Raw genomic sequence first — 13,139 nt, 5'->3', positions numbered from 1 at the left:
TTGGAGGAGAAGGGGCTTGGGGGGGTGCAATGAATTACACTAATCTATCAAAAATAATTTGGCTAAAAATGAAGTCAAGAATTTCACAAAATGTCAATATCTGGGTGCAGCTGAATGCACAATTAAATGAATAAATGTGGAACATATTAAAAGGAGAAAATGTTCCTTTCGCAGATGTTAACCAACACAACTCTTTGTGTAAGAAAATAACTGCAGATGCTGGTACAAATCGAAGGTATTTATTCACAAAATGCTGGAGTTACTCAGCAGGTCAGGCAGCATCTCAGGAGAGAAGGAATGGGTGACGTTTCGGGTCGAGACCCTTCTTCAGACTGAAGAAGGGTCTCGACCCGAAACGTCGCCCATTCCTTCTCTCCTGAGATGCTGCCTGACTTGCTGAGTTACTCCAGCATTTTGTGAATAAACACAACTCTTTAGTGTTAACCAGAAACAATGTAACTAAAACACTACATTATGGTGGTGGGGGGGTGGGGGGAGAAAAGGGTTGGAAAGAATGCTTTCTTTAAAAAGTTTTGAACCACATCTTCTACATACAGTATTCCAATACTTCTTCCTTACAAACTCTCGTACAGAATGTGCACGTTTCATATTTTCATCAGTGATAAGCTGTAAAAAATCAACTGGGATGCTTCAGGAGTCATGCAATGACTTTATCCAAATTGAGCAGGAACTGCAACCCACTTGTTAAATTTGACAACATTAGTGTTTGGGAACATTAGATTACAGTCCCTGTCAGCAAAGCGGCAACACGACTCAATCTTTTCTGAAGCACACCATAAAGGCCTCCAGTTTACTGCTTACACATTTGTAAAATTTAAGCTGTCCTTGCACATCAAGGCAGGTACTCTTTTTAGAATACTGCATGTAGATTTAACGGTGGACAATAACACATTTTTCGACAACCCTTTAAACCATGGTCCTGGCTCATTGCTGTATAAAGTACAACTTTATCTGTGTCGATGTGTGGGACAGCCCATTTAGATGCTACTAACTGCTAACAAGATTCCCATTGACATCCAGAATATGGTTATGCAATGAGATTCAAATTACACCATTTCAAAACTCAACCCCATGAACACAAGGATTTACTGCATATGGAACAATAAAACAGTAACACCCCAAAAAATATTTGGCTCCACATACACACTGAGGAGTTTGTAAAATATCACCTCTGAGTAAAAAGACTCATGCAAATAAACAGGAGAAAGTACATATGGAAGAACTGTGATCTTTATAAAAATGGATTAATACACAGAATGTCTTGTTCAGTTCAATAGTCATTGCATCCAATAAACTTCCAAATACATGAAAAAAACACAAGCAACTTCAGAAAGTATTAGCTACTGCAAAACGTCTAAAAAGTAGATGGAACACCACGGGCGATGACTTGAAAGCATTTTGCTCTACTTACATGCTGCTGTACAAATGCTTCTTTACACTAAGTGAAATCCACCAATGTGTGGTGAACAACACTGATGATGGTTGCAGCAAATCTTCCTCTAAACACCTATCGGTTTACCACACTTATATCCTTAATGTGATGTGTGTATTCCCCCACCATATCTTCCCTCTGGCAACAATCCCACTACCATTAACAAACGACCATATACACAAGTGAACACACGTCCCTCTAAAGCTTCAGCTCTAAAGTTGCTGTTTTGGTAATGAAAGGCAGACTTTATGGTATGTGTATACACACAAGATATATATTTATATGCTTTACATTTATACGCTGTATATTGTTGTTGGGAATATGCACAAGTTGTAATCCATTTGGTTTTCCAAAGCGAAGATGGTATATGCAAGTGCAATATCAAAGAGGACCAAATATTAACTCAGTTTATGAGTGGCACAATACAAACCAAATAAAACTACAAAAAAATAAAGGTCAACGACCCTTACCATCTGTAATACCTTCCAATCCATCTATGTGTGATCATGATATAACAACTGTTCCTCATATAGAAAGAAACAGCAGTGACAGATCCATTCTGACCATACTTTGTTAGATTAAACAAATTGCATATAACAAGATTCTACTTCTTTCAACAGAAGTTTTTGGTGGGGGGGAAAAAACAAAAATGAAAATCATCATGATACTTTCAATCTTTGTACCAAATTAGTATTGACCATCTGATCAAAAACAAAACAACTAACATAAACTCAATTACTCCAGGGTTTACAACCTGCCCTTGTACTGCCTTTGTCGTAAACCTCCAGTGATAAAATCTCCAGTGTTTATGGTCATAAATCACCATTAACAAAATATGCAATTAAATAATAATAAATCCTCAAAGTACAGCAAGATCTGACAAATCGGATTAGTAGCACTGTTAAATGTTATAACTTACATAGTTACACAAAATGAAACCCTGCAGGGATGACTATCTCAAACATTACATTAAAATCTTGGTTCTGCAAACACCCATATAGTTGTCCCATTACAAGACAAATTAAGTATCCAAGTTTCCCTAACCAATAAATCTGCAGAAACAGTTTCTCCAGCTGCACTTAAATTACATTTTAATCCGAATGCTGATAGGGTCAAAGAAACCTGATTTGATTGCAATTCATTTTGTTGCATAGAATGACTGATAGGGAGGTCGTGCACCTCATTTTGCACAAACTCAACTATTAATTGTTGAGTTTAAACTATTAATTCTCAATTGTCCAAGAAATGCAATTCTATATCCAATTAAAAAAACTTCTGCAGGTCTATGGAGCATACGTTAAAATAGCATCTGAAACAATTCTCATCAACAACCCTGTGTACCATGCAATAACAACCCTGCTTCTTAACACCTTTCGGTTTTCAGTGTCACTGCCAAAGCTGAATCCCATCCATTTTAGAAGGCCTAATTTCACCAGCAATCCAAGATGAGAAAATTGAGCAAGTCAAGAGTGCCTATGGCGGTGTTTATGTTTAAACAGGTGACAAGAATTCAACAGATTCATTATAATAGTTAAACAAAAAACTAACTGATAGACAGGGGAATGAAAACCTGATTCTGGATTTTAATATGCATCTATTTTTGTATGCGCTCGGTGCTGTTTATAATACTCAAGTACAAAATCAAACGTTTCACATGAAGTAATAGACAACTTTCATCACAGTGATATATCCTCTAATGTACAACGGTGGATGAAAATATTTAAAACACTTGCACAATGCCTTGAAATAGACCATAGACCAATCACAATTTAATGGTCTACACCACGGAGGGGGGGGGGGGGGAAGGGGGGAATCAACCATAGATCAACCTTTTGGAATGTATCAGCATTCATTCTGCAACTCCTTAAGCAGCTCTGATAAACTACCCAAGGGCATCTATCTTCAACCTATATTTGTAACAATGAACTTTGTACTGTTCCACTCAAAAAAAAGAAAACCGTTTCCCAGTTGGATATCAAGTATTTTGAACGTTTGAAGATTAAATCTTCCAAAATTATTTTGCCATAGGTTAAAAATCTTCACATTCCAATGCTAGATCTGATCTTTCATTCACTCCTGAACAAAAAGGATAGATATATTAAGGCAACCAGCAGAATATATAACCCACTTTTCTTCAAATCATATATTTTGACAAAATTAAATGTAGACTTCTTACTGACAGAACACTTTTGTGCTAAATTATTAATTTTCCAATAAGTCGATTTTACTAAACGAAAGTAAAACTCCAATCCACAACAGGCAATTCCTCGTCCAATTCATTCCCTTCAAGTTTCTATCTATCATTATATATTGCGGCTCAATTCAGGAGGTCTAAAAGAATGGAACAACGTGAACTTGGAACTCAGTCAATAGCATGCATTCCTCAATGCAACTTGGCTCTTTCCAATTAATTCTTACTCGAATGTACATAATGATGAGTTACTTGGAAGCTAGACATGCCATTGTTACAAGATAGTTTAAAAAGGGGGACGTATTTCACATAAATCTAACCCTGCAAGGAAAGAAGTCTGCAGCAACCATTATCTAGTGTTATTCACCATAAAAGTCTTCTATTATTATAAGCAGCCGAACTACTTCTACAGTGCCTACTTCAGTCACTGTTCACAGATAAGTCATTCTTTGTGGTATTTTCAATCCACATAGGTGGTTTTGCCAAGATTTTGTTCCATTTGGTGACAAGAAACAAACAGGTAGAAACAAGAGTACAAACTGTCTTCTTCAGTGCCATTACATACTTCAACCCACAATGGACTTGGGTCAACTCCTTTGGTTTCACCAATTTGACTGGCTAGAAATTGATTGCTGTATGGTAGCTCTGCCATATCACATCTTCACTGGACTTGATCTGATCTTCTGCACTAATACGTGGCTTTGTTTCCATTCAAAGAATAATCATTCATCCATGATCAGTGCCACATTGATATGAGAGAGATCGATCATGTGCCTGCAAAAGTATCCAAGGAAAAGTAATGCTAAAGCAATTGAAAGAAGCCCAAGATTTGAAAAATCAATAGCATGTAAAATCAGTATCAAAAAACACAAAGTCTTGCAAATGCCTTTTCAGTTCACTGACCTACTTAACATATTATAAACTGAAAGCCAAAAATCTCCTAAATCCTATATTTGCCATAATAAAAAGGAACTGCAGATTCTGGTTTATACCAAAGATAGTCAAAATGTTGGGGTAAGTCATCGAGTCTGGCAGCATCTGGAGAAAATGAATAGGTGCCGTTTCGAGTCGGGACCCTTCTTCAGATTGAAAATACGGATGCTGCCTGACTCACTGAATTACTCCAGCATTTTGTCTTTCTCCAATATTTAATATCATTATTATGCATTAATAAAGCAACAGGTTCGCTGACAGTGAAAAAACAAAATTTATTGGGCAAATTAAGTTTGTTTCAAGGTAACTTTAAACATGGGTAGATATGCAAAAGAGCAAGACAAAAAAAATGGTGGAATGGAGGCAGTGGTACAACCCTGAAGTATAAATTGTAGTTTTGGTTTAGTTTAGAAATACAGCATGGAAACAGGCCCTTCAGCCCAGAGTCGGCCCCATAGCAGAAGCGTGCACGTGACGGGGCTGGAAACTGGAAGTGTCCTGAGCTAATTCTGCGACCACCATCGTCTATTGTACAAGTGATAACTCCCACTGATTGTTGCGGGAAGCTTGCGTCCTTTTCAGGACGGACGGTGACAGTGATGTAACATTTGAAACATAGATGATGGACACGAAAGAAGAAGCCCAGAGTCCACGCTGACCATCGATCACCCATTCACAGTAGTTCTATGCTAAGCCGCTATCTAGTCCGGCTAGATAGCTAGACTATGGTGAATGGGGTGGGCCTAACGTTTTTGAGCTATCGTGTACTTTTTTTTCTGGATGAAAACCGCACAAAGAAATAACTATGGGACAAACAAACGGGGGAACAAACATACAGGAAGTGGGGAACAAACATGATGAGAGTTTTAGTAATATATATAGATGGATGATGACAGAGATACAATGCGCAATCCCAGAGATGGAAAAGAGTTATTATCTATTAATCAGGTCTCTGCCTTATTTAGGCAAGTGTCATAAATATGTAAAGTTGTATCAGAGATAGAAAAAAATGTCATTTGATTAACTAACTCCAGGTGAGAGAGGATGCTGAATTTTTTACAGTCGTGTTTATTTTTACTGTTATGCATTTTATTAAAAAGTAAAATTACAGAACAAGACAACTCTATTTCCCAATGTTGGAGATCATTTGATTGATACTGTGTTGACTCGGTTGATGTTTCAATATCCAACAAATGATACTCACCCAAAACAGAACTAAAGAATTTAGGAACAAGCAATCCAATTCAAAATAAATTCAACCCTTTTTTTTAGTTTCCACAGAAAATACATTTTCCTTGGATTACAAGTTTGATTGTTGAACCCAATTTGATGTGTCCTTTTCCAAATGTTTCCTTTCTGGCGAGAGACCACAATGATGGATAATTACCTGTGAAATTTCTGCTGAAAGGCTGAAGCATGTGTCGGCTCCTTGAATTTTGCAATGGCTTTTCGTTGTTCTCGCATCATCTTGAAGTCCTGCAACAGCATTGCAAATGGCATAGTTTTGTAATTTGATTTTTGACAAAAAGCCTTGAAAAAGTGAGATTCAAAAGGGAACAGGATAAATACTTGAAGAGTTTCTTTTTAAAATGGGAGTATGGAACTGTGGGGAAATCTGGCCAATCGCATCAGAAGACAACCAATGGGCAAAGCATATCCTTCTGTGCTGCCTCCTTCTGCCATTTTATGCAAGAACACAATATTCACTGATTTCACTGTTAAGCAGCAGGACAAACCCCAAAAAACAATTGCACACTCATGTGGTAATCATAAATTGGTACAGGATCAGCTACAAGTCAAACTGCAAGCAGTCTGAACCTCAAATCCAAGTTACACCAAACTCAAGTTTAAAAACTGAGTTCAGATATTTTCTCTCTCTTCCAAATCTATTTTGCTTTCATTGTTCATCTTCAACTTGCACTTGTTACATTTTTCACCATTCGTGTTTTGTTTTGCTCCCTTATTCATTCTACAGGTCTCATGTTTTTTATTCCCCATAATGTACTCTTTGAATGCCTGGTGAGTTATGGATGAATCAGAATTACTTAAGTTCAAATCAAAATACTAAAGCCATCCTATTCAGCTCTAACCAAGGTCTGTCTCTGCCTTCAAATCCTATTTCCCTGCCAAACATTAATTGAAAACCCACATAATTTCATTATTCTGCTAACATTTAAATAGCGCCGTTAAAACAGAACATCACAAGGTACATCACAAAAACATAACATGTCAATTTTTAGCACCAAACCAAATAGGGGATGTCAGAGCTTTGTCAAACAGCAAGCTTCAAGTAGATTTTTTAAAAGGATAGGAGAATTGGAGAGCAGAACATATTTATGGAGGAATCTACAGTTTATAGTCATAGACCCTCTTCATATTTTGTTTATGATAATTATAGACATAATGGAAAGCTTTTAGGTAAAGAATTATATAGCCAATATATAAACCATGCAAGAGCTAGTGTTTCTGTTAACTATTTTGGTTTTGCAATTTCATGAAAAGATGTTGCAGAACTGAGTGAGTGAGGCAAGGCACAAAGATAGATAACTCTTTGTTTAATTACCCTTTCTCGGCAGTAGCTGTTAATGTACTCAGTTGTCTATCTGTTCTTTAAAAAGCTTTAGAGTTGGACCAAAATCATACAATTATTAAGTTGGCAGAGCAAATGTTCCTCAGATGAGGGGAGAACCATTTATTCATTTTCTGGGTACTTAACTGTCCTTAAGAAATGGGTGATGAACTGCTTTTATCAACCACTGTAATGCTTCTGGTAAAATTATTTCTCACTGTGCAGATAGGTAAGAGCTTTCTGATTTCAGACCAAGATACAATGAATCACTGGTTAGATGTTGTGTGGCTTCAAGGAAGCCTGCAGTTGGTGATATGCCCATGCGTCTGCTGTTCTTGTCCTTCTTGCAGGTAGGGGGCGTACTTTTGGGAGGTGCTGGCTAAGAAACTATAGTGTGTTTTGAAGGCATAATCCTCTGCAGCCACTACATTAATGCTGGAGAAAATGAATGTTTGGGGTGGTAGATGGTTTACCAATTGAGTGAGCTTCCTTATCCTGATTGAGCTTTTGAGAGCTGGTAGAGCTGCACTCATCCAGGCAAGTGGAGTGTGTTCCATAACTCTCCTGCCTTGTAAATAGTGAAAAGGCCTTTGGATGTTGTTCTGATCTGCTCATGGCCATGGTATTTACGTGGCTGCTTCAAGTCAATTTCTGGTCAGTGGTGACTCCCAGGATATTAACTGGAGGAATTGGCAATAGTAATGCCATTGAATATCAACAAAAGGTAATTTAACTGCCTTTTTGTGCTACGGATGCCATAATACATGCCACTTCCTCTCAGTCCATGTTTAAACTTTGTCAAGGGCTTGTGGTATGCAGCCATGGACTGCTTCACATGGTGAGGAATTGTCATGCAAATGAATATTGTGCAATCGTCTGCAAATATATCCACTTTTAATTTTACAATGGAAGGAAGGTCATTGATGATAATTGTGCCTAGAAGGTTACCCTATGTTGTAAGGAAATATGACATCAATCAAACATGATTTAAAAACATGTTGGCTATGCCATATCATCATGATAATTTATGAGGCCTCTGTAATATCTTGAATGAAAAGTTCTAACATTCCCCTCTTGCAGATAAGCTAACTGCTCTGTAGTTTTTAAGCGTTCTGTCTCTGTATCTCTCCAAATAAAAATTATATATATTTGCAATTCTCCAAACTAATGGAACTTGTCCAAATGCAGATATTTTTCAGAAATTTAACACCAATGCATCAGCCATATCACCAGCCAATGCTTTGCAGCTCAAGATGAAGTGCATCGTCCCACAGACTTGACAACCTTCAACAATTTGCTCAGTTTCACATTCCCAGTAATTATAATTCTGAGTTCCTCTCTGCCTTTCAATTCCCAGTTTACAGCTATTTTTGAGATACTATCTGGCATCCTTTAAAGTGCAGTCTGATGCAAAATAGACAACGAATTGATCGGTCATCTTGTTGTTTACCATTATTTATTCCCAAGACACTTTCCACAGGACCAATTCTAACTTGAAGTATTTTCTATTTTATGTATCGAAAACTCATTTTCTAATTTATATTTCTGGCTAGCTTTGCCTCATACATTTTTCCTTCTTCCTCATCTATATCTTGCCATTCAGTACATTAAATATATATATTTTGACCAATCTTCAAACCTGTCACATGCTGTGAATTTTTTCCTTAAATTTAATATCGCCTTTAATTTGTTTTTAGTTAATCATAAATAATGTGCATGATAAATAAAATCATAAATTTTCCCTTCTTGGCATCGGCACACAACCTCAAACAACAACCCTATATCAGCACCAAATTACGAGAGATAAGGTTGCACTCCATCCATTGTCTTGCATTATAATGGTCTGGTTTACTGAGTATAACTGATAATTTATTGAAAATGTGTGTTCTGTGTTTTGCATTTAATGTGCCTGTAAAGCTACACCAAGTAAGAATTGCATTGTTCTGGTCATGATGCACATGACAATTAAACACTCTGGGCTCTCTTGCTCGCTATTTTTGAAAGGTACCTTTAAATGTCCAACACTGCATTTTGACTGATCAATTCTGCAATATACCAGTTGACTTCTGCTTTTACACCCTCGTAATTGCTCTTAATTTACAGTATCAGCCTTGGATCATTTCTCTCTCTACCAATCTGAACGTAAAGTTCAGTCATATTATGATTGTTGCTAATAATGATTCAATCTTGCTCCAAAAACCAAGTCTACGATAGCGTGGTCTTTGGTTGGCTCCAGAATGTACTATTCCTAGAAATTATCCCAAAAGCAAACCATCAACTTTTCATCTGGATCAACTTTCTCCTGTTTATTTTTTTACCCAGTCTACACAGATTAAATTCAGTGAATTTCACTGAAACTTTCTTCCTTTATACTCTGTACAACTATGTGGTTATGTTCTAGGGGCTATAACACCATCCCACTCAGCTTTATTTATCGTTGCTCGCCTTGAGCAGCAGAAGATTGGCAACTAAGATTTAAACTTCCAAGTCACTTTCTGTGCCATACATGGACAAGGGAAAATATGGTATGGAAAGTCAATGCATGGCATAGGGAAGATTCACATTTTTGACTATCATGATGGAATAGTTTTCATGTAATGCAAAATTAGTCATAACCATAATAGAATAGTTGCAACGGATTAACTGCAAGAGAGCAGATAACTGGGAGAGAGCAGCTGGCAGTTTTGATAGAAGGCACGAGGGCCCAACAAATAGCACATGTTGCAGTCCAGTCAGAAGCCGTGATTAACAAACTGCTGGAGGAACTTAGCCGGTCAGGGAAATGAACAAACAACATTTTGGATTAGGAATCGACAAGAAAAGGTCGTCTTGCCTATTTTCATCCACACGTGCGGCCTGAGCCACTTAGTTCCACTAGCAGTTTGTATTTTGCTCAAGATTCCAGCAACTGCAGTCTCTTGCGTCTCCGGGTCAAGTGATTGTAGGCTAAAAGTGACAGCCATCAGTAGAGGCACAGAGAAAAAAGATTGGACCAGTTTTACACATGACACAAATCGCCAGTCATCAGTAAGTCATGACAATGATAATGGACAAATTAATTCATCAGAAGAGGAACTTTTCTTGTCCTTTCTGTGAACCAAGTTAATTTTTTAGTGCTATTATTACCATCTGTAAACCTTGGCTTGAATTCTTTTTGGCCCATATGGCTCAGTTCTTCACGAGATAAACTTAAGAGCCAACAAGAGAACTCGTTATATGGACTTTCACCAAAATAAAGTCTGCATTGCTCATTTAGTTTCCGGTCTTCCACGGCATTTTTATTCCACTGCCTTATTTGCATATTTTCAAGTTTTTTATTTGAGCCAGAGATACATTTTTTGTAGTCTACAAGTTCCTAACTATCCAGTCTTTCATTTAGTGCTGGGTAATTAGTAGAGACTTTCAGACTGATGCCCAGTGCTCATTAAATTACCAATTTGGGAACAAAATATCGACAGCTTTCTTCTCCTGCTATTAGCATTTTAGAATTTTTATGCAATTGAATGCAACTACTTTTGAGTTAGTTAGGATGGTGTTCGAGAGACTTTAATGTGAAAGGCATTTTGACAGTAAACCTGCAGGCATGTCAGGAGTCACCTTTTAGGTTATGTCAAATGAGTGCTATACCAGTTGTGAGACTTAAAAAGTAACTCCATGCGTTATGTTTTGGCTGACATTAAATTTTAAAACAGCATTAACAAATTGAACATTAAAAAAAATATCCCTCCAAAGGCCTTTCCAGATCACAGCAACAAATTTGCTAAAGGAAATTCTCGCAGTCATTTTGTCTTTTCAGCTTCTGATAATGATCCAAATTATTTGTCTGCATAAAGCTACACACTAAAAATTAGTATCTTCATCCTAATAGGAAATTCACTTAAATAAAAACAACTGAAACAAATGATGCCTTAGAAATTACGGTGATCTAAACTGGAAACAGTGATTCTCTCATCAACTAGAGTGCAGTCCTGACCTTCCATCTAACTCATTGGATACCTTTGAACTAACTTTAATTGGACTTTATCCTTTATCTGTGCACTTTGGGCAGCTTGATTGTAATTATGCGTAGTTTTTCCTTTGACTGGATAGCATGCAAACAAAGCTATTCACTGTACCTCAGCATACATGATAATAAATTAAACTAAACTGATAGCTTTGCAGGACATTGAATAGATACTTTACGAATTCAATAAGTTTGCCAGCAGATATTGGATCAACCAGGTGACTTACTGCATTCCATTATGAGGGACACAACATGAAGTTTATTGGTAAAGGCAAAAACAAAGAAATCCAAAGTCTGCACAACAGACCTTTTAAAAACTGTGCAGAGCAGAGAAGACAGGAAATTCTACTTGATGGAAACTGTGTATGAATATATACACTACTGAAGCTGAAACAAAATTGGCACGGGGTGAAAAATTCACTGTTGTCAATGAAACAAGCCTGCTTGAATCTCACAATATTTGAATATTAAAGAAGGGCAAGTGAAACTACAAAGTAGATGCATTTATGAGAATAAGAGACCAAAAACATGCTCAAACACTGGAGCCTAGTGGAAGTTGAAATGCCAATAAACAAAAGTTACAAAAGTTAAATTGTAAAAGTGATGTATATGCCTAAAATTAAAAATCAATAATGGTGGCTAAGATTAGCTAGTAAGCTTTTTGGTGCAAAAGTACCAATGGTTTTACAGATATTCAGCGAAAGAAAGTGTTTACTTGGTTGGATCTTGAAACTAGCCAGATAACTACATTGTGTGTAGGAAAAAACCACAGATGCTGGTTTAAATCGAAGGTCGACACAAAATGCTGGAGAGAAGGAATGGGTGACGTTTCAGGTTAAGACCCTTCTTCAGACTGATGTCAGGGGAGTGGGCGGGACAGATAGAATGTAGTTGGAGACAGTAAGACTGGTGGGAGAACTGAGAAGGGGGAGGGGATGGAGAGAGAGGGAAAGCAAGGGGTATTTGAAGTTAGAGAAATCAATGCTCATTCCACTGGGGTGTAAGCTACCCAAGTGAAATATGGGGTGCTGTTCCCCCAACTTGCGTTGGGCCTCACTCTGACAATGGAGAAGGCCCAGGACAAAAAGGTCAGATTGGGAATGGGAGGGGGAGTTAAAGTGCTGAGCAACCAGGAAATCAGGTAGGTTAAGGCGGACTGAGCAGAGGTGTTCAGCGAAATGATCGCTGAGCCTGCGCTTGGAATTTGAGTGCGGGATAGAAATTAGTCGTGAAGCTGATGAAGTCAGTGAGTTCCGCATGGAGGCAGGAGGCAGCACCAATGCAGTCATCAATGTAGCGGAGGTAGAGTTCAGAGGGCAAGTGTATGCCTGGAAGTGATTTTTCAATGTACCCTACAAAGTGGCAGGCATAGCTGGGGGCCATGCAAGTGCCATAGCTACGCCTTGGATTTGCAGGAAGGGTGAGGAGTCGAAGGAGAAGTTGTTGAGGGTAAGGACCAGCTCTGCTAGGCGGAGGAGTGTTAGTAGACGGAAATTGGCTAGTTCTGCGGTTGAGGAAGAAATGGAGGGCTTTAAGACCTTCCTGGTGGGGGATGGAGGTGTAGAGTGACTGGACATCCATGGTAAAGATGAGGGAAAATGGAAGTCGTTGAAGAGAAGATAACTACATCTGCAGTTAGAAATTTGTGATGATTCCTGCCTAATCATCACCTCCCAAGTCTCCACGTTCAACACATTATCCTCCGACATTTTCATCACCTCCTAGGGGATCCCACCACTAATCACATCTTCCCATCTCCACCTCTTTCCGCCTTCCGCACAGACAGCACCCTCCGCAACTCCTTAGTTAACTAATTTCCTTCCCACCCAAGCCACCATCTCCCCAGGTACTTTCCCCAGCAACCGCAGTAGATACACCACCTGTCCTTGTACCTCCTCCCTCGAGTCCATCCAGGGACCCTGACAGTCCTTTCAGGTGAAACAGTTTACGTGTATCTCCTCTAACCTCATTGACTGCATCCAATGTCCCG

General features: G+C 38.2%; 1 protein-coding gene across 3 annotated transcripts in view; it reads right to left on the bottom strand.

Moving 5' to 3' along the window:
* Nucleotides 1-391: 391 nt before the first annotated feature.
* Nucleotides 392-13,139, bottom strand: part of rbm33a (RNA binding motif protein 33a) — a 143,322-nt gene continuing 130,574 nt past the window's right edge. For all 3 annotated transcript variants that reach the window (XM_078424779.1, XM_078424787.1, XM_078424795.1), the window contains 2 exons: nucleotides 5,965-6,053; nucleotides 392-4,418 (listed from right to left, as the gene is read on the bottom strand). In XM_078424779.1, the coding sequence (XP_078280905.1) occupies nucleotides 4,367-4,418; nucleotides 5,965-6,053 (141 nt within the window). In that variant the 3' untranslated portion in view covers nucleotides 392-4,366. The remainder of the gene's footprint in view (nucleotides 4,419-5,964; nucleotides 6,054-13,139) is intronic.

The sequence above is a fragment of the Rhinoraja longicauda genome, chromosome 2 (genome assembly GCF_053455715.1).
Source record: "Rhinoraja longicauda isolate Sanriku21f chromosome 2, sRhiLon1.1, whole genome shotgun sequence".
NCBI classification, from domain to species: Eukaryota; Metazoa; Chordata; class Chondrichthyes; order Rajiformes; family Arhynchobatidae; genus Rhinoraja; species Rhinoraja longicauda.
This window is presented reverse-complemented; position numbering and strand designations above follow the sequence as displayed.